The 20,912-nt window shown below is 39.4% G+C and overlaps 1 protein-coding gene across 8 annotated transcripts in view; it reads left to right on the top strand.

The window, feature by feature from the left end:
- Nucleotides 1–560: 560 nt before the first annotated feature.
- acaca (acetyl-CoA carboxylase alpha) overlaps nucleotides 561–20,912 on the top strand; it is a 33,473-nt gene continuing 13,121 nt past the window's right edge. The window contains exons 1-36 of one of the 8 annotated variants that reach the window (XM_080867674.1): nucleotides 561–751; nucleotides 1,178–1,234; nucleotides 1,940–2,198; nucleotides 3,472–3,604; nucleotides 3,852–3,990; nucleotides 4,283–4,392; nucleotides 4,501–4,582; nucleotides 4,679–4,777; nucleotides 4,906–5,012; nucleotides 5,091–5,201; nucleotides 5,292–5,501; nucleotides 5,596–5,766; nucleotides 6,329–6,490; nucleotides 6,689–6,852; nucleotides 6,974–7,124; nucleotides 7,335–7,438; nucleotides 8,576–8,803; nucleotides 9,327–9,477; nucleotides 11,258–11,392; nucleotides 12,229–12,375; nucleotides 12,454–12,642; nucleotides 13,007–13,107; nucleotides 13,244–13,332; nucleotides 13,471–13,595; nucleotides 13,699–13,812; nucleotides 14,604–14,717; nucleotides 14,840–14,929; nucleotides 15,042–15,160; nucleotides 17,433–17,456; nucleotides 17,871–18,020; nucleotides 18,338–18,481; nucleotides 18,581–18,683; nucleotides 18,776–18,883; nucleotides 19,035–19,091; nucleotides 19,381–19,425; nucleotides 20,547–20,588. In XM_080867674.1, the coding sequence (XP_080723800.1) occupies nucleotides 1,969–2,198; nucleotides 3,472–3,604; nucleotides 3,852–3,990; nucleotides 4,283–4,392; nucleotides 4,501–4,582; nucleotides 4,679–4,777; nucleotides 4,906–5,012; nucleotides 5,091–5,201; nucleotides 5,292–5,501; nucleotides 5,596–5,766; nucleotides 6,329–6,490; nucleotides 6,689–6,852; nucleotides 6,974–7,124; nucleotides 7,335–7,438; nucleotides 8,576–8,803; nucleotides 9,327–9,477; nucleotides 11,258–11,392; nucleotides 12,229–12,375; nucleotides 12,454–12,642; nucleotides 13,007–13,107; nucleotides 13,244–13,332; nucleotides 13,471–13,595; nucleotides 13,699–13,812; nucleotides 14,604–14,717; nucleotides 14,840–14,929; nucleotides 15,042–15,160; nucleotides 17,433–17,456; nucleotides 17,871–18,020; nucleotides 18,338–18,481; nucleotides 18,581–18,683; nucleotides 18,776–18,883; nucleotides 19,035–19,091; nucleotides 19,381–19,425; nucleotides 20,547–20,588 (4,248 nt within the window). In that variant the 5' untranslated portion in view covers nucleotides 561–751; nucleotides 1,178–1,234; nucleotides 1,940–1,968. Of the gene's footprint in view, nucleotides 752–1,177; nucleotides 1,342–1,939; nucleotides 2,199–3,471; nucleotides 3,605–3,851; nucleotides 3,991–4,282; nucleotides 4,393–4,500; nucleotides 4,583–4,678; nucleotides 4,778–4,905; nucleotides 5,013–5,090; nucleotides 5,202–5,291; nucleotides 5,502–5,595; nucleotides 5,767–6,328; nucleotides 6,491–6,688; nucleotides 6,853–6,973; nucleotides 7,125–7,334; nucleotides 7,439–8,575; nucleotides 8,804–9,326; nucleotides 9,478–11,257; nucleotides 11,393–12,228; nucleotides 12,376–12,453; nucleotides 12,643–13,006; nucleotides 13,108–13,243; nucleotides 13,333–13,470; nucleotides 13,596–13,698; nucleotides 13,813–14,603; nucleotides 14,718–14,839; nucleotides 14,930–15,041; nucleotides 15,161–17,432; nucleotides 17,457–17,870; nucleotides 18,021–18,337; nucleotides 18,482–18,580; nucleotides 18,684–18,775; nucleotides 18,884–19,034; nucleotides 19,092–19,380; nucleotides 19,426–20,546; nucleotides 20,589–20,912 lie in introns of those variants that run through there. The other 7 variants (XM_080867675.1, XM_080867673.1, XM_080867672.1 and 4 more) reach the window with 7 other exon arrangements.

The raw sequence follows: 20,912 nt of genomic DNA, 5'->3' as shown, positions 1-20,912 counted from the left end.
TAGCTGAACTAGACAGAAAGGATTCAGCGTTAACGTGTCTTTTACTGATATTTGATTACTAAGACCTTATTACATTGACTGGATAGAAGAAAAAACAAAACAAAAGCAAAAAAAACATTATTTCTTTTCTTTTTTTTCTGCTTTTGGAATGTTCATATATATTTTTAATCATAAGAATTCAGCAGATATAGTATCGAGCACCTTGGATGGATGTTACAAAAACACTAGCGTTTCGTTTGATTTCAGCTGGTGTAGCAGCTGTGGTTATCTTGACTCCACAGTTTTCTTTCTTTTTTAAAATTATATTATTATATTAAATATATTGTATTTTAGACGTTATGTACAACTTGTAATTAACTGTATAATTACAAGTTGTTCATAACGTCCAACATACAATATATTTTCTGGTTTTTTTTACGTCATTCCCTTATAAACGGAAGAATAGATAGACAGCCTGAACACATAATGCTGAAGTCGTTAATATACCGGCTTGGGTGTGATGTCTTTACTATCTAAACTAGTTCTATAGCGGAAGCTGCAGTCAGAGGTCAATGCCCAGGAATAACCTGCCTGCGCATCATCACATCACCCCACTCTCTGCTGTTTAAGCATCTGATGGTGATGTGTGACCTCATCATGATGTGATGTTTTCATCATCACTCGAAAGAGAGATGTCTGGCAGATACAATTAATTTATCGATCTTTTTAATTCAACTTTTTTTCAGGATTACGTGTCGGTTTATCTCCACCGGTGAGTCGCTAGCATACCTGCAAGGGTTTATCTCTTATTACTTCGCGTCTGCACCCAGGTTTTCACCCACACTGCAGTACAGTACAACGGTAGCCAGTACAGTACAGTCCGTGCTATTGTATTAGTGCCGTTACTGTGGAATTATAATTGTATTAGCGCCTGCCGGTAAGCTAGCGTTATTAGCACCTGCGCCTCAGCTTATCTGGGGTTGCTGGGTAAAGAAGCTAGCCTTCACCGGACAGGTAACCTTAACTAGTCGACTCAGCCTTAGTTCTTGTTCCCCCCCCCTTAATTTTTCTTTTTCTAGAAGGCGGTTCTAAAGTTATCTCATTAAATAATGTTCATTGCGGAAAACAGAAATATGGGTCTATTAACAAGCTAAACACAGCTATCATTTCGTGATGTTCTCCTGGCTCACTTTTACAGCGTGCCTGTTTGCGGTGCTCGGCTTGTTTTTCTGGTCCCGCAAGCGCCTGCCGAGAGGTAAGGTGTGCCTTACCTGAGAGTCTACTCTTTCCAGTTGCTCTGACAGGTGGGTTTTTTTTTAACAGTTGTGGCAACTGGACAGGTAGGGCGACAGCAACATAGCAGTTAAGTAACGTCTTATCGTTTCCGCACGTGGCTGTTAATTAACGTTTTTTCGAGGCTTCATGGTAAATTAACAAGGGGGAGAAGAAAGGGAATGTCAGTATTACTGTAGCAGATGCTAGGGTTTTGAGGAAAAACAGGAGTTTTAATCAAGCAATTGTCTTAATTGTTTTGCTTTTGTCCACTCTTTTAAATAGCAGATGCAAAGTGTACACAGGACAACTGATGATTACAGTGCAACTCTGGCAAATAGCAAATTTGATTATATGGCTGTCTGCCTAAATAATGCTTCATTGGTTCTGTCTATATGATTACTGGTGACAATATAGCACTCATTACATTCAGGTGTTATTGTTTAATATTTTGTTATTAATATTTTATTCTAAGCAACTGTTTTGGCAGATCATAAAGTGGCATTTTTTTCCAGAGTGTGCACAAAAATGATGCAATATCAATTGCACTATCAAGAAACTTAAGTTCATGTAACCCACTTTTGCAATAATGACAAACAGCCTTGTGTTCCAGCCAAAGCAATCTGTGTCACACTGTACTCTGTGGCTCCTTTATAACTGTTGCAACCACTGCTCTGCTTCTTGTCAGTGTTTGGAGCCTGCTCCTGTCGCCCGACCATGGCACAACAGGACGGTGCTGCCAAGAAGATTCCGGCTGTTGCGGAATTGCACTCTCGCTTCATTGTGGGATCTGTGTCAGAGGAGAACTCAGAGGATGAAAACCAAGGAAAGGTGGACATACAGCTGGACGAGAAGGAGACTCGCTCCTTGTCTCCATCTTCCGGGAGTTCGGACAGCACCTATGAAATGGGCTTCGACCACATCGATGGTCCTATGCACAATTTAAGGTTAGCCTGTAAACCTTCTTTGTCTGTCTGGCTTCTAAATGGTAATGCAACAGAAATATACATTTTATTCAAACATTTGTAAATGTCCTTCTAAAAGCTATATATAGCTAATGAGAGATAGGGATAGGGATCCTGCAACTTTCTGTGCTGTCTTTGTGAAACTAGCCAACATCTGTAGTCTAAAATAACACGCAGCATGCTCTGCTCAGATTATGTAGTTTTCCTTGGCTTCATAACCCTTTGAGCAACTTGTGAAAAATGCGGTTTTTCTAGTTGCACTCTACCTAAAGGTTCCTCTGTGCCCTCACTGTGTGAGATTGTCCCGGAGAGCAGTCATCTTGACTGCAGAATGTTTTTGTGGAAAAATGGTCAAATGATTTTTTACAGACAGGAATTCCCAAACTTTTGAAAGGAGCTATTCATGATAGTAGTTTTTAGCCTCTCTGCCAATCCTGTTTTTTTGGTGGGGGTGGGGTTGTTTTTTTTTTCCTACTGGGCTCCCTGATCTCCTGTGTTTTGTTATTTAAAGTTTTCGTTTTAAATTTAAGTTAAAAAAAAAACAGTGCGTGTGTGTTTTTATGTGTATTTGACCTCTAAGTATAATTACTTGCAAAAACACTTGGGACATTAATTATTATCATTTCTTGCATGCTGACTTTCTTTGTGCCATAATCAGCAAGTTTACTTTTATTTGTGGCTGGTTTTGATGTGATCAGTTTCAATGAGGGTAAACCGAAAGACACTGGGCGGCACTACCGTTGTCAGAACTGGAAATACTGGATGAACGGGGGTTATGCCGCCCCGTCTCCCCACTCCCCCCACACACACAATCTCTTCCACATCTGGACAGAGTTGATCCACGTCAAGATCTTTACAGTGATGCAACCATCCAGTGTCATGTCATATAGAAGCCAGCCAGCTAAACGGGCCCAGGCTCTGCCACACCCTGTCACGTTCCTCCACCCATAGTACCCAACTGTCCCAACTCTTCCTCTTTGGGTGGAGCTTTGATTTACAGGGCTCGGCAGTTTCTGTTGGAAGCACTTGCCCCAACATGTAAATGTGTTTGAACAAGAAATTCTACTCTTTTTAACAATTTCTTCCATTATTTTATTTCTAGGTTGTTGGTTTTTTGTTTGTTTTTTTCCTACTGTTGTCATAGATTTTTATTTATGGTTAGACATTCTGACCATTTCACCAACTTATCCAGAAGCTGTATAACCAAAGGGACATTATATTGATATTCTTTGTTGTTTTTTTTAAATTAAAACAGATCAAGCATGTCAGGCCTGCACCTGGTGAAACAAGGACGAGATCGCAGGCGTATTGACCTCCAGAGGGACTTCACTGTTGCTTCTCCTGCTGAATTTGTCACACGCTTTGGTGGTAACAGGGTCATTGAAAAGGTAAGAAATTCTGATTTTAAAAAAAAAAAAAAAACTCCAAAAAACCCCAACGTGTTATATAGGGACAATAATTCTATACAATAATCTAATTTATAAACTCTGCAATAATAACAAAAAACATTAAAAGATTCAAGTTCAAATTGTGATATTATGTCAGTCAAATGATTGACTGTATGTGCATTTCATAACTTTCCTGCTATATTGTGATTAGACTATGTTAACAATAGTAACTGATCTCCTTTTTCAGGTGCTCATTGCAAACAATGGCATTGCAGCAGTGAAATGCATGCGCTCCATCCGCCGCTGGGCCTATGAAATGTTTCGCAATGAAAGGGCAATCCGTTTTGTCGTCATGGTGACCCCAGAAGACCTGAAGGCCAATGCAGGTGAGCTAAAGTTTGGTTTCCCCAAACAGTAGACTCATTGTATGTGGTACCACCTTCAGCATATTTTGAGGCTTTTGAGACAGGTATATTGACTTCATGATTTCTACATACAACATTTCAACATGATTTCCCTAGGGATTAATAAGTATGTTGATTCTGATGATTCTAAAATTTTACATTCAAAAATTTTACATTTTAACTATCTTATAGCTAATATGACTGGCCTTTTTTGGTATTATTGAAAGGACTGAGAATAATTGTTCATGTTTTGTCATATTTTTTGTGCTTACAGAGTACATTAAGATGGCAGATCATTATGTGCCTGTACCCGGGGGGACTAATAACAACAACTATGCCAATGTTGAGCTCATTCTAGACATTGCTAAACGCATACCAGTTCAGGTATCACCAGAATATTTTTCAATAGTTTCTTCTGTAATTACCTTTCTTTCTTTTCTTTTTTTTCTTTTTTATTTATCATCTGGTGTTGTATTGTTTTATGTATTATAGGCAGTGTGGGCTGGATGGGGGCATGCCTCAGAAAACCCCAAACTCCCAGAGCTCCTTCAAAAGCATGGCATTGCTTTCATGGGTGAGGAGTGAGGGTCACTTTGTTGACCATCACCTGTTCTTCATTTGCCAGAGTAACGTAAGAGTAAAGTGTTAAAATTCTTCTCTCTTTTCTTAGGTCCACCAAGTCAGGCTATGTGGGCGCTTGGAGATAAGATTGCTTCCTCCATCGTGGCTCAGACAGCTGGAATTCCAACACTGCCCTGGAGCGGAACAGGTAGGTCATAGATTCTGGTGTCTGAATATTGTAGCTGGTCAACATTTCAGATGAAATAAAATATTAACAATGCACAGGGACACTGACAAGTTTCTATGCTGAGTACATTTTGGGATCTTCTTTTTCAGGTCTGACAGTGGACTGGCCAGAGAATAACCAAAAGAAGAAGGTCGTCAACATTCCTCACGACTTGTATGAGCTCGGCTGCGTCCAGGATGTAGAGCATGGCATGAAAGTAAGCAATTCACCTAATGCTGTATAATGGAAAATGAGTGTTGCATGCACTCTTTCTAACATCTCTTTCTATCACAAGGCTGCAGAGAAAATTGGCTACCCTATAATGGTGAAGGCCTCCGAAGGTGGTGGAGGAAAAGGGATCCGTAAAGTCAACTCTGCTGATGATTTCCCTAACCTGTTCAGACAGGTAAGTGAACATGTACAGCTTTTCCTGCTTTTTGGTACGGTGGTATTTTATGTATTCAACGATTTCAAGAATATATTTTATCTTTTCCAGGTCCAGGCAGAAGTCCCAGGATCGCCCATTTTTGTCATGCAGCTAGCCAAGCATGCCCGTCACTTGGAGGTTCAGATTTTGGCTGATCAGTATGGCAATGCCATTTCCCTGTTTGGCAGAGACTGTTCTGTGCAGCGGCGACACCAGAAAATTATAGAAGAGGCTCCTGCTACCATCGCCACTTCTGATGTGTTTGAGGATATGGAAAAGGTATTCCCCCTCTAGCATCACTTGCACTGATAAATGGAAATTGGTACCAACAAATTTCAAGCTTAAATTAACCTGAACTGTTCTCGCCTTTCAGTGTGCAGTAAAGCTGGCTAAGTTGGTGGGTTATGTAAGTGCTGGTACAGTTGAGTACCTCTACAGCCAGGATGGCAGCTTCTATTTCCTGGAGCTCAACCCTCGTCTACAGGTGGAACACCCGTGCACTGAGATGGTGGCTGATGTCAACTTGCCTGCTGCCCAGCTGCAGGTTGGTCTCACTTATTCAGTAGCTCACAGTTACATCATACACATTGTCCACTACAGGCCAGTCACAGACTCTAAAAATAAGCATGCTTCACCATGGTCGATGCTATGATGGGGCCTCTGGTTGCTATGGCAACCAACGGCAAATGCGCAATGTGCAGAAACACTGAAGCAGATCACGGAGTAGCAGTGATGGGTCACGTGGTCTGCTCTGCAGTGTTTAGGATTGTGTGTAAATAGGTCAGTGGCAATGAAGCTGAAGGACTGCGAGGGCATTGTAGGCAAGCTGATTGGGTGCTACTTGGGAGTGACACACTATCTGATTCAGTGCTCATTATCTTGGTTGGTTGAAAGATGGATTGATAAGATTCAAATAGGCACGACAAAGAAATCTTTTGGGGGTTCTTTATTAAAAAATGGGGGGAAAGTAATCATGGTCTAATATATGCTATTTAGTCAGACTGTTATCATTTTTCCATGCTAGTTTATGATCACCATGTGTTACGTTAATAATACTCTTTTTCTTTTCTTTTCTTTTTTTTCCCTTTTTTTTCTTTCTTTGTTAGATTGCTATGGGCATTCCTCTTCATCGGATCAAAGACATTAGAATGCTTTATGGCGTTCAGCCCTGGGGGGATTCTCCCATTGATTTTGAGGCTCTGTCAACTGCCCCTTCCCCACGGGGCCATGTCATTGCTGCTCGTATCACCAGTGAGAACCCAGATGAGGTAAGATTCACTCATTCCTGCTGTGCAAAAGTTTTCCAGCCAAAGGTTACCCAACGATTCATATCTGCTGACGTTATTGTGTGACTCATATTACTTTTCAGTCTTCTTCTTTTTTTTTTTTTAAAAACAACAAGTACTATTATCACTACTGTTTGAATGTCCACTTTGCATCACTGTGTTTATGCTGTGTGATTGCAGGGTTTCAAGCCAAGCTCTGGAACAGTGCAAGAGCTGAATTTCCGCAGCAATAAGAATGTATGGGGCTACTTCAGCGTTGCAGCGGCTGGAGGGCTGCATGAGTTTGCCGACTCCCAGTTTGGGCACTGCTTCTCATGGGGAGAGAATCGTGAAGAAGCCATCTCGTGAGTATACTCAGAATTAAGAAACATTGATCTTATTATTTTTACTCCATTTTATTATATACACTTACCAATATGGATTATTTCTGTACAATGTCTAAACAGAGGTTATGGCTTCTTTTAGAAACATGGTGGTTGCGCTTAAGGAGCTGTCTATCAGGGGTGACTTCAGGACAACAGTGGAATACCTCATTAAGCTGCTGGAGACAGAAAGCTTCCAGCACAATAGTATCGACACAGGCTGGCTGGACAGACTTATCTCAGAGAAGATGCAGGTATGTGGAGATTATGCAGCTGTTGCCAATGGATGTTCTTAACTGTAACGACAGGTTATTTAATGTTTGACCTATATGTTAGTGTCTGCACTGAAACCACAATAAAACCAAATGTTGGGATGATAGTCTCTTTGGTTTATCCTCCTGATATCCACAGCATATAATGCATGACTGTTTTTGTGTAAGTTGTAAAGTGTAATTTACATGCAGGCGGAGCGTCCTGATACCATGCTGGGAATTGTGAGCGGTGCACTGCATGTGGCAGATGTTAATCTCAGGAACAGTGTTTCCAACTTTTTGCACTCTCTGGAAAGGTAAAAATCTAATGCAAATAATATATGGTCAAATACAGTACTGCGCAAATTCTCTAGCCTCAATCCTTTATATATTGCTAGGAATGTGGGAAATGTGTGCAGTGTTTTTTTTTTTTAAACATACATAGGAATGCAGTATATAAGGCAAAAATTATTCTAATGAGCTTGAAAGTGAATATTTGGCATCACTACCTTTAAGTCTTCAACACAGCCTGCCCACACTGAGGCAAGCTTTCTTTTCATTTCTTGAAGTAGTCTTCAGGAATAGTTCTCCAGACTGGTTCCATTCTCTGTCGAGATGATAGTCAATGACTAAAGGTGTACCCCTGTGTGCATTTTCTATCCACATATGGTGTTATTGCTTTGACAGTGTCTTTGGGATCATCACAATGCCGAGACACTTTCTGATGAGGCTTTAGAGAACTGTAGAGGATCATTTGATGTTAAATATAATATATTGTATAATTGTTTTAGGCCCACCATTTGTCCAGTTTCTTCATTTTTTTTAAGGGCACACTGTATACTGTTGGTATTTTCCATAGATTTGGCTAAAGAAATGGGAACAGATGATTTGTTTTTGAGATGGGCTGCTAACAACAGAGATACAATTTGAACTTGTTTCTTTGCTAAACTGTTTCTTATGTGTAGAAGCATTACTAGTAAATGGTAAATGGCCTGCATTTGTATAGCGCTTTTCTAGTCCATAGGACCCCAAAGCGCTTTACACTACATTCAGTCATTCACCCATTCACACACACATTCACACACTGGCGATGGCAAGCTACATTGTAGCCACAGCTGCCCTGGGGCGCACTGACAGAGGCGAGGCTGCCGGACACAGGCGCCACCGGGCCCTCTGACCACCACCAGTAGGCAAACATGGGGTTAGTATCTTGCCCAAGGATATTTGGCATGCAGCCAGGATGCAGCCTGGGATTGAACCACCGACCTTCTGATTAGTGGCTGACCTGCTCTGCCACCTGAGCTACGGCCATCCCCGTAAATTCGTTTTGGCCATTATTTAATATGTAAACAAACAAATGAGTTGTAATCTGTTGTAAGCCGCAGTAGAAACAATCATTTGAAAAAACAGCATTTTGAATAGATAACATGAGACACTCTGTACTCTCTGACCAGGGGGCAGGTGCTACCACCACACACGCTGCTCAACACTGTGGATGTGGAGTTGATCTATGAAGGTACTAAGTACGTTCTGACAGTGACTCGTCAGTCTCCCAATTCCTATGTGGTCATCATGAACAATTCTTCTGCTGAGGTGGATGTCCATCGGCTTAGTGATGGAGGTCTTTTGCTTTCATATGATGGAAGCAGCTACACTACGTACATGAAAGAAGAGGTGGACAGGTAAACAAAACCATTAACTGTATGAAAGAATTGTTACTATTGTAACTGTAAGTTTACCACATGACAACAATTTAAAAAAAAAAAATAAATAAATAAAGCAGAACATTATTGAGGAAAAAACGAACACATTGTAAAGTCGAGTCTTAATAGCTTACTGGGCTCGTCAGGCACTCTTTTTGGCTGCAGTGGTTATTTTTATATTTACATGCTTCCATCTCCCATTTCTGCTCGGTAGCACCTCGTACTTTTCGACTTTCCTTTTTCTCCCTCCCTCACGCTCATACAGTCTTAAAAGGCCATCCCTGTAACACTCTGGCGTCGTATTAAATAATTTTTTGTATAATAATTAAAAAAAAATGTTCACATCAATATGCGGCCCGCAAGCGGAGGTGACGTGGGCCGCAAATGGCCTGTGGGCCGCGAGTTTGAGACCCCTGATTTAAGATCTTCAGATAAAACATGACACTGAAATCTTCTAATTTCTGGTTTGTTAACACTGTTTTTGTTGTTTTTTTGTTGTCAGGTATCGCATCACAATTGGGAACAAGACGTGTGTTTTTGAGAAAGAAAATGATCCCTCGCTGCTGCGGTCTCCTTCAGCAGGAAAACTCATTCAGTACACTATTGAGGATGGCGGGCATGTGTTTGCTGGCCAGTGCTACGCTGAAATAGAGGTACATTAGTTTAATGCAGAGGTGTGGACTCGAGTCACATGACTTGGACTCGAGTCAGACTCGAGTCATTAATTTTATGACTTTAGACTTGACTTGAAAAAATGTTCTAAGACTTGTGACTTGACTTGGACTTTTACACCAATGACTTGGGACTTGAATTGGACTTGAACCGGTTTACTTGAAAAGACTTGATATTTTACCCCAAATATAAAATTTAACATGCATATTATATAGAGATTGAAAATGTGACGTCATTCACGGGTAGAACCGCAAAGGATTCTGGGAACTCGTGGCAAGCGGTACTAGCGCACGCAGGCTTTCAATTAAAATCAGTTATACAGCGATAAAAAGAAACACAAAAATGTCAAGAAGCCGTTGTATTATTAACTGCAATAGCCGGTCGCATGACAGCCACGGGAAGCCGACGGGTAAAGAGATCGGTTGTTATCGGATTACGTCGTTGAAGAGAAATTGTTCAAGCCATGTTTCCGAAGTAACAAAGACGCGACTGGATTGCAGCCATTCAAAGACCAAATATAACGTCCCAGAACACTCCAGCTCACAGGTTAGTCTGCTCCAAGCATTTACACGAAGGTCAGTGTTTTTTAGTAGTTAATACGTCATTTTCATAACATAATTGGTGATATAGGTTACAAGCAAGTCTGGTGCTGAACAGAAATTGTCGCGCTATGCTCCTTTGTTTATTGTGCATAAATAGTGAATTGTCCTGACACAATATTGCGTTTCGCCTCTGTTATTATGGTACAGTGACAAAAACATATACTTTTATTCACAGGATAAAACAGTTGTTTTGTATCACTAATTGCCCAGTACGATTACAGCATACAGTATTATTGTCACTGCTACATTTCTGTAACGCGTACCAGAAATTATTTCCACTACTAATTAATTACCGTTGAGCTCAAAGGTCCTATTAATAAACGGTTAAGGAATGTGTATTTATGACGACAATTTGTGAGACTGGTAAACTTATGATACGTACGATGGTCTTTCGTTCTACACGGTGCATTTCAAGGTCCTGCACCCATCCGTCGGTAAACTGTACCTGGGCTTGTTGCAGTGACCTGAAGTTACTAAACTTCATGAGTGTATGCACTCACTCCAAGAACCGTATAATTATAAATATGCATATAAATATGCTAAGATGAGATAGCTGACTTCATCTAACTAGCAAATGTTGTACAGGCTACGTTGGTGATACAGTTTTTTTTAATGTGTATGATATTTTTGTCATGCGATTTTAAAGCTGGTCCTACAACCGCATCCAAGAATAACATGCAGCTTATCTCAGAACTGTCGGTGAAAATTATTCTTGGAGCTAGGTTTAATTGAGCTGCATTTTAAAGAGGTGCAATTTCACAATTTGTGTATATTTTCTAAGTTCACTATTTTGTCATGTGTTGAGAAAAACACAGATTTAAAAATTACATGGTCTAATATTTACATTTAGCATATAACTGCAACATGCTTTTTTCGTTTTTTTTTTTGTTTTTTTTTTAAAGACTTGAAAGGACTTGAAATTCAAAGTTTCAGACTTGTGACTTGACTCGGACTTTTACACCAGTGACTTGAGACTCGACTCTGACTTGCCTGACATTACTTGAGACTTGACTTGAGACTTGAGGATAAAGACTTGAGACTTACTTGAGACTTGCAAAACAATGACTTGGTCCCACCTCTGGTTTAATGGTTAGTTGTGTGCAGTCCACTATAAAGATGGAATCTGTAAATATACATATGGTTATTTGCAAATAAACAGGTGATGAAGATGGTCATGACCCTCACTGCAGCAGAGTCTGGTTGTATTCACTATGTGAAGAGGGCTGGAGCAGCATTGGAGCCTGGCTGTGTCATTGCCAAGTTGCAACTGGATGACCCAAGCAGAGTGCAGCAGGTACATTATGTCTCATCATTCCACTTTATTGTTGTCACAGATGCAGTATTTGCTGTGCAGCAAGTAGGATTTTGTATAATGCAAAATGACGGTTAACGTAATATTTTTGTTTACATCAGGTTAAATTAGAGCATCGGTTTTAACTTTGATGTCATTTGCCCATAAAAAGTATCTTAGCAGGTATCTTGGTAACACTGAGTATTAGTTTAAATATGCATGTGTTGCGTTTAATGATTAATCGCTTTATGTTCAGATATATGAGGGGAACCAATGTGCAAGAAGAGACAGACAGACAATTAAATCTAACGGATGTTAAACTCCAGCACAAGCGTCTCAAACTAAGACGAATCGAATAGATACGTCACTGACACATATGCTTGCTTTCTACAAGCCATACCTGAATAACCCCCAGACATGAGAGCACGCACGCACGCGCACACACACACACACACACACACACACACACATCCAGCCTATAAGCATTTATCTGCTCTACCATTGTATTATAATTACATATCATTATCTATGAGGAACCAAATGAACCAAAATGAGGTTGAGCTCACCATCATCATGAGTCTATATTGCACCCATATGGTGAAGCAAAGAGCAAAACAGCAGTTGAGTTCCCAAGAAATTGTAAAATTACCAAATTGAATAAATTAAAAAAATATAAAACTTAACACAACAATTAAGCAGAGAATAAACTAAGCAGTGGATTAAGAATTGCTTATTTCACACCATAACCTCTACCTCCTACTAGAACATACCATTGACACGCTGATGTATTTTAAAAATCCAGTGACTTATTAGTAATCGGTATTTGTATTGTCTCACAGGCTGAGCTCTACACAGGGACCCTGCCTTCTATCCAGGCAGTAGCTTTGAGAGGAGAGAAGCTGCACAGAGTTTTCCATAACACACTGGGTCATCTTGTCCACATGATGAATGGCTATTGTCTACCTGAGCCTTTCTTCAGTGCTAAGGTAAGAATTCATGTACACCAGTGTGCACACCAGCATTACTTTGCTTAGTCTTGAACACACTTCTTGTGTCTCTCCTAGTTGAAAGAATGGGTGGAAAGGGTAATGAAAACCATGCGCGATCCTTCTTTACCACTGTTGGAGCTTCAAGACATCATGACGAGTGTTTCAGGTCGCATCCCCCCTGCTGTGGAGAAGGCCATCAAGAAGGAGATGGCTCAGTATGCCAGCAACATAACTTCTGTGCTTTGCCAGTTCCCCAGCCAGCAGGTGCATCACAGACACTTGCACATGAACCACATATTTCTTACTACACATACCTTATCAGCTTTTCAGACCTGAGCTCCTTATACAGTTACAGCCCACTTTCATGTGACCATTTTTTAAAAATGTATTTTGAAAACAATGAACCCAGTGGCTTCATGCAGAATGAAAGTGCCATATCTAGGTGCGGATGTGTGTGAGTGACAAATAGATTTGTGGTCCAGAATTTCATGTAGCTTTTAAATTTCTTTACATAGCCTGTAACACACACTTGTTAAGGAACGCGTTGTCAGTGCCAAAGGGATTAAATGCTTATCAGTCTCCACTGCTGGTGGGATTAAATGCTTATTGTTTCTTCCTTTGTTTCCAGATTGCAAACATACTGGACAGCCATGCAGCTACTCTTAACAAGAAATCAGAGAGAGAAGTCTTCTTTATGAACACACAAAGCATTGTTCAGCTGGTGCAGAAGTGAGCAACATACTTTTTATCTAAATATCACCAAGTTTTAATCCTAGGGTTTAAAGTAAATGTTTTGGCTGTGTGCTTTATCTGCACAACAGCATACATTTTTCTTGTAAGACCAGAATGTTTTTGTGTCTAACAGGTACCGCAGCGGCATCAGAGGTCACATGAAGGCTGTCGTGATGGACTTGCTTAGACAATATCTAAAAGTAGAGATCCAGTTTCAGAATGGTGAGAAACAGTGACTTGACACTTTCTTGCTTGGATAGCAGAAACATTGCATTAGCATATTCTCACCACTTGATGGTGCTCTTAAACCTCAAGTTTCCTGTCCAGTTTTTACCAACGCTCTTATCTATCTGTCAACAGGACACTACGATAAGTGTGTCTTTGCACTGCGTGAGGAAAACAAGGGTGACATGGCCAATGTGCTCAATTATATCTTTTCCCATGCTCAAGTCACCAAGAAGAATCTACTTGTTACTATGCTGATTGTAAGTATCCATTCTTACTGATTTAGAAATCTCTATAAAAAAGTGATTTTCAGCAGTTGTGCCTTTTATCATATTCTTCTTCTTCCTCTTCTTCTCCATGCAGGACCAGCTCTGTGGCCGTGATCCAACACTAACTGATGAATTGATGGCCATTTTGACTGAACTCACCCAGCTCAGCAAGACAACCAATGCAAAGGTGGCGCTGCGTGCTCGGCAGGTCAGAATTGAACTCCTAATCTTGTTTGACATACTACAATGAAATAACAGAATTTAAAAAAACAAAACAAAACTGTACAGCAATGAAGAAGTACTATTCGGAAACTAAAAGAAGTTAGTTGAAAAAAAAAAAAAGATCTAAAAGCCTGATTGTTTAGCTGAAAAGCTTTTGAAGTGGCAGAGGCTGTGGATTGGCTCAGGTGATGCCTAATTGGTAGGACTGTGGATTTTTTAACCTCTGGCGTAGCCTGACATGCACTTTTAAGATAATTTGCAGCAACATGGGCCTTAAACTCTGTGATTGTTCTGTTGAGCAGTAATGTGCCCTGTAAGCACAGCATGAAACAAAATGTCATAGTTTGTAGTTGTATCTAGCTTGCTCATTTTAGTAATGCAATAGCTAATATTCATCCATACATCTCTGACAGTCTGTGTAGAGAGAAGTTTTTTCTCTTTGCTGTTTTATTAAAAGTAACTGTTTGTCAAAGTGCAACATCAAAGCTCAGAATCACCTGTGATCGCTGAGCAATACAGAAACACCAACACAACTATGAATGTAACTCACTACCAGACTTTATTTATTTAGTATTTTCCCACCAGATGTCACTATATGCTCTCCATTTCTTTAAAAATAAATATAAATATAAAGTAAAACATGTGACACATTAGCACAACAAAGTGTGTAGCTGAAACAGTGTAAAGGTTGACACTGTCAGAAAATGTAAAGGAAAGCATAATTAAGTAGTGTTTGCTGTGCTATACCTGAAGAGCACATTTATCTTATTCTTCCAGGTGTTGATAGCTTCCCACCTTCCCTCTTATGAGCTACGACACAACCAGGTGGAGTCAATCTTTCTCTCTGCCATCGATATGTATGGGCACCAGTTCTGCATTGAGAACCTTCAGGTGAGCATTAAAGGGCAAGAGCAGTAGTTGTGGCTGTGCATGTGTTTCACAACAACAGACAAAATGTCCAAGGTGTATGATTATACTTTTTTTTTTTTTCTTTGTTATTTTTCTTTCTCTAGAAACTGATCCTTTCAGAGACATCCATCTTTGACGTTCTCCCCAACTTCTTCTACCACAGTAATCAGGTAGTCAGGATGGCCGCCCTGGAGGTGAGAGGAATAAGAGTCTTGTTTATTAATCAGTTTCTCTGAATTTAAGTTGAACAAACTTTACAAGCACTTCACATATCTGACCAGCATTGCCTGTCTTCAATAATGTCAGGTGTATGTTCGGAGAGCATACATCGCCTACGAGCTCAACAGTGTTCAGCATCGACAACTGAAGGACAACACATGTATAGTAGAGTTTCAGTTCATGCTTCCCACTTCACATCCCAACAGGTATTGCTCATGAAAATAGCTGAAACGCGTACATGTGCATTACTATTCTGCTGTCCTGACCCCCTCCTTTCCCCAGGACGCTGTGCCATCAGTAATTCTACTCTTACTCTCATGTTGAATTTTTCATTAAAAGTTAGCTTTTATCAAAATTGCTTGCAAGGTGACAACACAACAATAATAATATTAGTCTGCGTGTTAGCAGCGGGACCTGCAATGATGTGCTGCAGTTGCTGCTTATGCCTGTGTTTCTAAATAGAGGAACCTGAATTTTTTCCTGTCTTACAGTTTTCTACAACATTTTATTTATTTATTTATTTTTTTGACATCCCAACTCAAGGTGTAGCATGGCTGCATAAAATTTTCATGACCTATTATACTGTATCTGTTAAAAGATAAAGAATACTTATTATTAAGTACAGTGGATATAAATAGCATACTCACCCTAGTTAAAATGCCAAGCATCTGAGAAATAAAAATTAAAACCACAATAAATAATTCTCAACTTTTGGTACCTTTAATGTGACCTATAACCTGTACAATTCAATTGAAGAAACAAATCAGCATAATAAGCTGGTTGCATAAATGTGCACAACCTTTAATTCAGCTGTCTGCAAGAAACTTGAAGGGTTTCTTGTGACTGGTGGTAGAAATGTTTCGAGTTCTGTCCACTCCACTAACACTTAAGTTTCCAGCTAAAGAAAAGCAGCTCCAAAGCATGATACTGCCAACACCGTGCTTCACTTTAAGTACGGTCATGCATAGAGTGGTTTTAGCACCAAACGTTCTGTATGAAATTGTGCCAAAAAGTTCAACCTTCAGACCGTATCACATTTTCCCACAAGCTTTTAGGAGACTTGTGTATGGATGTTTTCTTTGTCAGAATAGGCTTCAGTCTTGCAACACTAGCCCATAGTCTAGACATGGTGTAAATGTCAGCAAAATCTTATTAGGACAGCTGAACTTTATGCGAGGTTAACGAGAGTCTCTAATTGATGACAACTGTGTACTCAAGAAAACTGAATGCCACGTTTAAATTAAAAGGTGCTCCAGTAATGTACTAGTTTTAGAGGTGTGCATTTTTATGCAGCCAGCTTATTTTTTATGTTTACATTTTTTTCCCCATAACAGATTGGTTTGTTTTTCTCTTGAGTCGTACAAGTTATAGGTCACAATAAAGGTGGGAAGAATTTTTATAATGATTTATTGTTGTCTCATTATTTTTCCCCCAGCAGGGATGTGTGCACTTTTTATATCCACGGTCCCTGTTTTTTTTTGGGTTTGTTTTTTTTTCCTACCTCTGTGTCACTGTTTGCCATTGTTTTTCCTGTAAATGTTGTCATGTGCAAAAAAAGAAGGTATTTTTCACCACTGAAAATACTTTTCTTGGTTTGTTAAAACAGGACTGAGCAATTAAGCAATTGAGAATCAAGAGTTTCAGGTCACGTGCTCTTGCTTAAGTTCTGAGGGGAAAAAAAAAACATCTGGCACAAAAAAAGTCAGAAGTTATTGTACGTGCTCAGTATTTGAAAAGGTTTTTAACAGACACAGTACTGTGGCATTTCTGTTGCACTCACTCAGTTTCAGCAGCTGGGTTCAGTTCGTCCATGTGTGATTGCATGTTTTGTGTATTTTTTGTTTGTTTCAATGCATTTGCTTGTGGTTACTAAGTAGTGCTTATTTTTTTGAAATCCTTGCACTCATCCATCCGCATGCTTGTGTTTTACTGTGTATAAATTAACCTTCATTTTTGCATCATAATTTGTGACATACGGAACGGCATGAGAGTGTGACGTGATCTGCTCTTTGTTCAGAGTTAGTCTCTGAACAGGGTTTGTTTGTTTCTTTTTGGATCACGTGATGCATGTGTAGAGGAAGCAGTTAAGTAGCAAAATGTGTGTTTATTGTGAGAAAGAGTTATTTACCATAATTTTACCATTCATTACATCCATTTCTATATGCAGTGGATGCATACAAGATTCTGAAACTCCACCCATGAAATTTTCCAGTCCCCCCCCCCCCCCCCCCCCCCCCCTTCCCAAACACACACACACATACAGAGCACCAAGGATACAAATGTAATTGGTTGCATTTACATCAGATGTGTTTCTCGTTAATCTTTTTATGTGTGAAGTCACAGAATAATTTGGTTGTTCCTGGTGCAAAAATATGTTAAGGGACACATATAATCACATGCACACATTGCTACACCTTAAATGTCTTCCTTCTGATGCCTGTCACTAACCACTTGATAATCAATGTTATTTGATTGCAGAGGGAACATCCCCACTCTAAACAGGTAAAACATTCTTTTAATTGCATCCACTACCGGTGACTAGCTAGCTGGATGAATAAAGCTGTAATTCAAGTTGAGATTAATTATCTAGTTGTTGGTTATAAAGCTGTTTTATTTGTTTAGATTTAGTAACTTTGGTCTAGTCTGGTTGATAATTGCAGAGTAATTTAATTTTACTGACATCTGCATGGCCTATGGCATTCAACCTTTCTGCCAAAAAATGTCTTTACTGATGGGTGCCTGTTTCTGTTGAAATGACTGCTCTGTATCTAACTGCTGTGTGTATGTGCTTCAGTATTGTGCAAGTTTAAGATAACTTATGTATGTCATATAGTTTAAGATGATCACATAAAATTTTGGTAGAAATCATATACTAGTACGCATCTCCAAAACTGAAACCTCTGACTGTCCTGCCAGGAAAATGTTTCCTTCAGTCCTGGAAAATCTTAAAGTCATGGACACTAAATTAGAGGAAACTAAACCCCAGGACCCTAAAGCACCAGAAAATGAATCACAGGATGATAATGCTGAGAAGAAAAATGCATCAGATTTGGATACTGTGGACAGGTTTGACACATAAGACCTCTCGAGTGCTTATACAAGCTGTAACTTTGGGGTTGCCTGCTTACAATCAAAGGACTAACACACATCAAAATGAAACTTGGATACTTGAGGGGTCATTCTGGTGGTTTTACGTGGTCATGTTCACTGCAAAGCGGTGTTATCGTAACAGGATATATCTAAATGTCCTTGCCTACGGTATAGCTCTTTTCCTATGTTCATTCCTTGGTGGTGTTTTGTTACTACTTGTTTTTTTTGTTTGTTTTGTTTGTTTGTTTTTTAACATTCAAGCCTTTTTTAATATTTCTCTGTCTACACCTTAGGATGTCATTCTCATCCAACCTGAATCACTACGGCATGGTGCACATGGCCAGTGTGAGCGACGTTCTGCTTGACACGTCTTTTACACCACCCTGCCAGCGCATGGGAGCCATGGTGGCTTTCCGCAGCTTCCAGGAGTTCACCAAGTCAGTCCTTGTGTAAAAAAAATTCTAAACTTGAGTGGTTTTTATTGGGAGGTAAAAGTATCACTAATCGTTTTTATATATTTTTTAAATATTTTATAGGAACATAACAGATATGTTGAGCTGCTTCTCTGACTCTCCTCCACAAAGTCCAACCTTCCCAGAAGGAGGCAATCCCGTGCTGTACGGTGAAGAGGACAACAAGGTGAAGAGGGCAGACTTGTACTAGTCACTAGCCTGTCACTGACCCCTATAACTAAGGATTCGAATTAGATGTGTATTTGCTTTGTTACCCAGAGTATCCAGGATGAGCCTATCCATATCCTGAATGTTGCTATAAAGACTGACAGCGACATTGATGATGATGGCCTGGCAGCTATGTTCCGGGAATTCACTCAGTCAAAGGTGGGAGACATCTACAGCAAAAACCTTGTATCTTGTCAGTTAAGAAAATGGATTAGAATATATGAGATGACTTAGCTTGTTCTTATCATCCTGACTATAAATATATATATTTATTTTAATTTTTTTTAACAAAATTTTTTTCTTATTCCAGAAATCTCTGCTGTTTGAACACGGCATCCGAAGGTTGACTTTCCTCGTGGCTCAAAAGGTGAGGCTTCTGATTTAAAACTTAAAACTCAGAAAACCATCTATCTTCACCATCAGCTGCCTTGCATGCCATCAGTTCGGCACTACTGAACCGCATGTACCAAAATATCAGAAATAAACTGAGCTTGCATCTGACCTTTTTGTTATCACTAATATTTTATTAATTTGTTATGTGTGGCAATACTGTAGTAATTGTGGTAATAATTTGCATTTGAAATTTAGCTGGTTTTCCTCTTTTGTCTCTGTATCTCCTTCTGCATGCCTTGATTTTGCTGCATTTTTGATGACAGGATTTCAGGAAGCAAGTCAACTGTGAGGTGGACCAAAGGTTTCATGTAAGTAATGGAAGGCAGAAGAATTCTGTCGTCAACAGTGCATTTGTTTCACAACCAACACAAATTACATAGAAAGTGCAAAATATCACTGTAGATGTTGTTGGAAACGCCACCTACAGGAGGTAGATTAATGATAGTGTATTAACATGCATACACTAATTCTGTTTAGCACAGACTTTTTTAATCTTTGCCATCCTGCAGCTGCTTTTTTTTTTTTTTGTTTGTTTTTTTACAGCTCGGTTATACCAGCTTAAATAAATCACACAGATTGTGAGCTCATCATTTTTAGATGGAAATGCCCTATTAGTGATGGGACCACACATTTTAGCCACATAAGAGTTTGAACCCCCAGATGTAGCAGTTTTGTGATGTACCATTTGTCTTTCAGAGTTTGACATATTATCAAGAGACCAGTTGCATTTAGATGACAGGGATTTGAATAGAAAAGACAAAGTCATTGTCATAATAACAGATGTCCCTATCATTGTGGCCGCTACTGTTTTATGCATGCTCACTCTGAAAAGATTTTTCTTCAGTTCACTATATTGCAGTGGGTCATTTGCAATCAGTGTTAAATCATAGCTATGAAGGTTTACACTGTGTATACTTTTGCAGTCATCTGATTATTATGTAGCTTGTGGTGTGATGAGGGCGTCTCCAATCCATCTGGCATTATTTTGGCAAGTGGGAGACTTCATGTGATAACATCAGACAGGCCTACCAGGCATTATTCAGAGAATCACTGGATCTCTGAAAGGAGGACATGTTTTATGCATTAGAATGTAATGGGTGCTTATATGTTGAGCCCATTGCTATTATTATGTTAGCCCTCTGCTTTGGTGAATACATAGTGATTTCTTGATAGGTAAATTATCGCAGTAAAAGAACACAGGGCCCCCTGCGTGTCGATTAAGGTCCTAATTGTGACTGTTCCTTTCCATATAGCTATTTCAGCAAAGATCATAATGGCTTTTTTTGAGCTGCTGTAATTAGGCACAGTTGGTGAAAGTCTAATTAATTTGTCATTCTTAACACAGAATTGCTGTCTTTATAGAAAATGTAATCTGTTATGTACAACATTTTGATTAATTTATTTCTTTGTCTTATGATTATTTACACAGAGGGAATTTCCTAAATTTTTCACATTCCGTGCCAGGGACAAGGTAGGTGCTCACATAACACAAATCCAAATCATCACTGTCATATAAAATGTATTTTTGCTTAAATGTCAAGTTAATGTTGAGCCTATGGAGAAGGGACCTCTATTGGAAAGATGAATATACTGTGTATTTAATGCACATGTATGTCGGATTATTCCCATGACAATGAAACAGCCTGTTTAGGGAAAAAAAACAGACTGACCACCCGTTCCAAGCAGTGTTAACTTTCATTCAGTTGCAGTCAGTGATGGCTCTTCATTTCTGCTACTCCTGATAGTTTCACTACAATGACATGACTAAAACTCATTAAACTAATGAACTCTTTAA

Source organism: Rhamphochromis sp. 'chilingali' (genome assembly GCF_963969265.1).
Source record: "Rhamphochromis sp. 'chilingali' genome assembly, chromosome: 19".
Classification (NCBI taxonomy): Eukaryota; Metazoa; Chordata; class Actinopteri; order Cichliformes; family Cichlidae; genus Rhamphochromis; species Rhamphochromis sp. 'chilingali'.
This window is presented reverse-complemented; position numbering and strand designations above follow the sequence as displayed.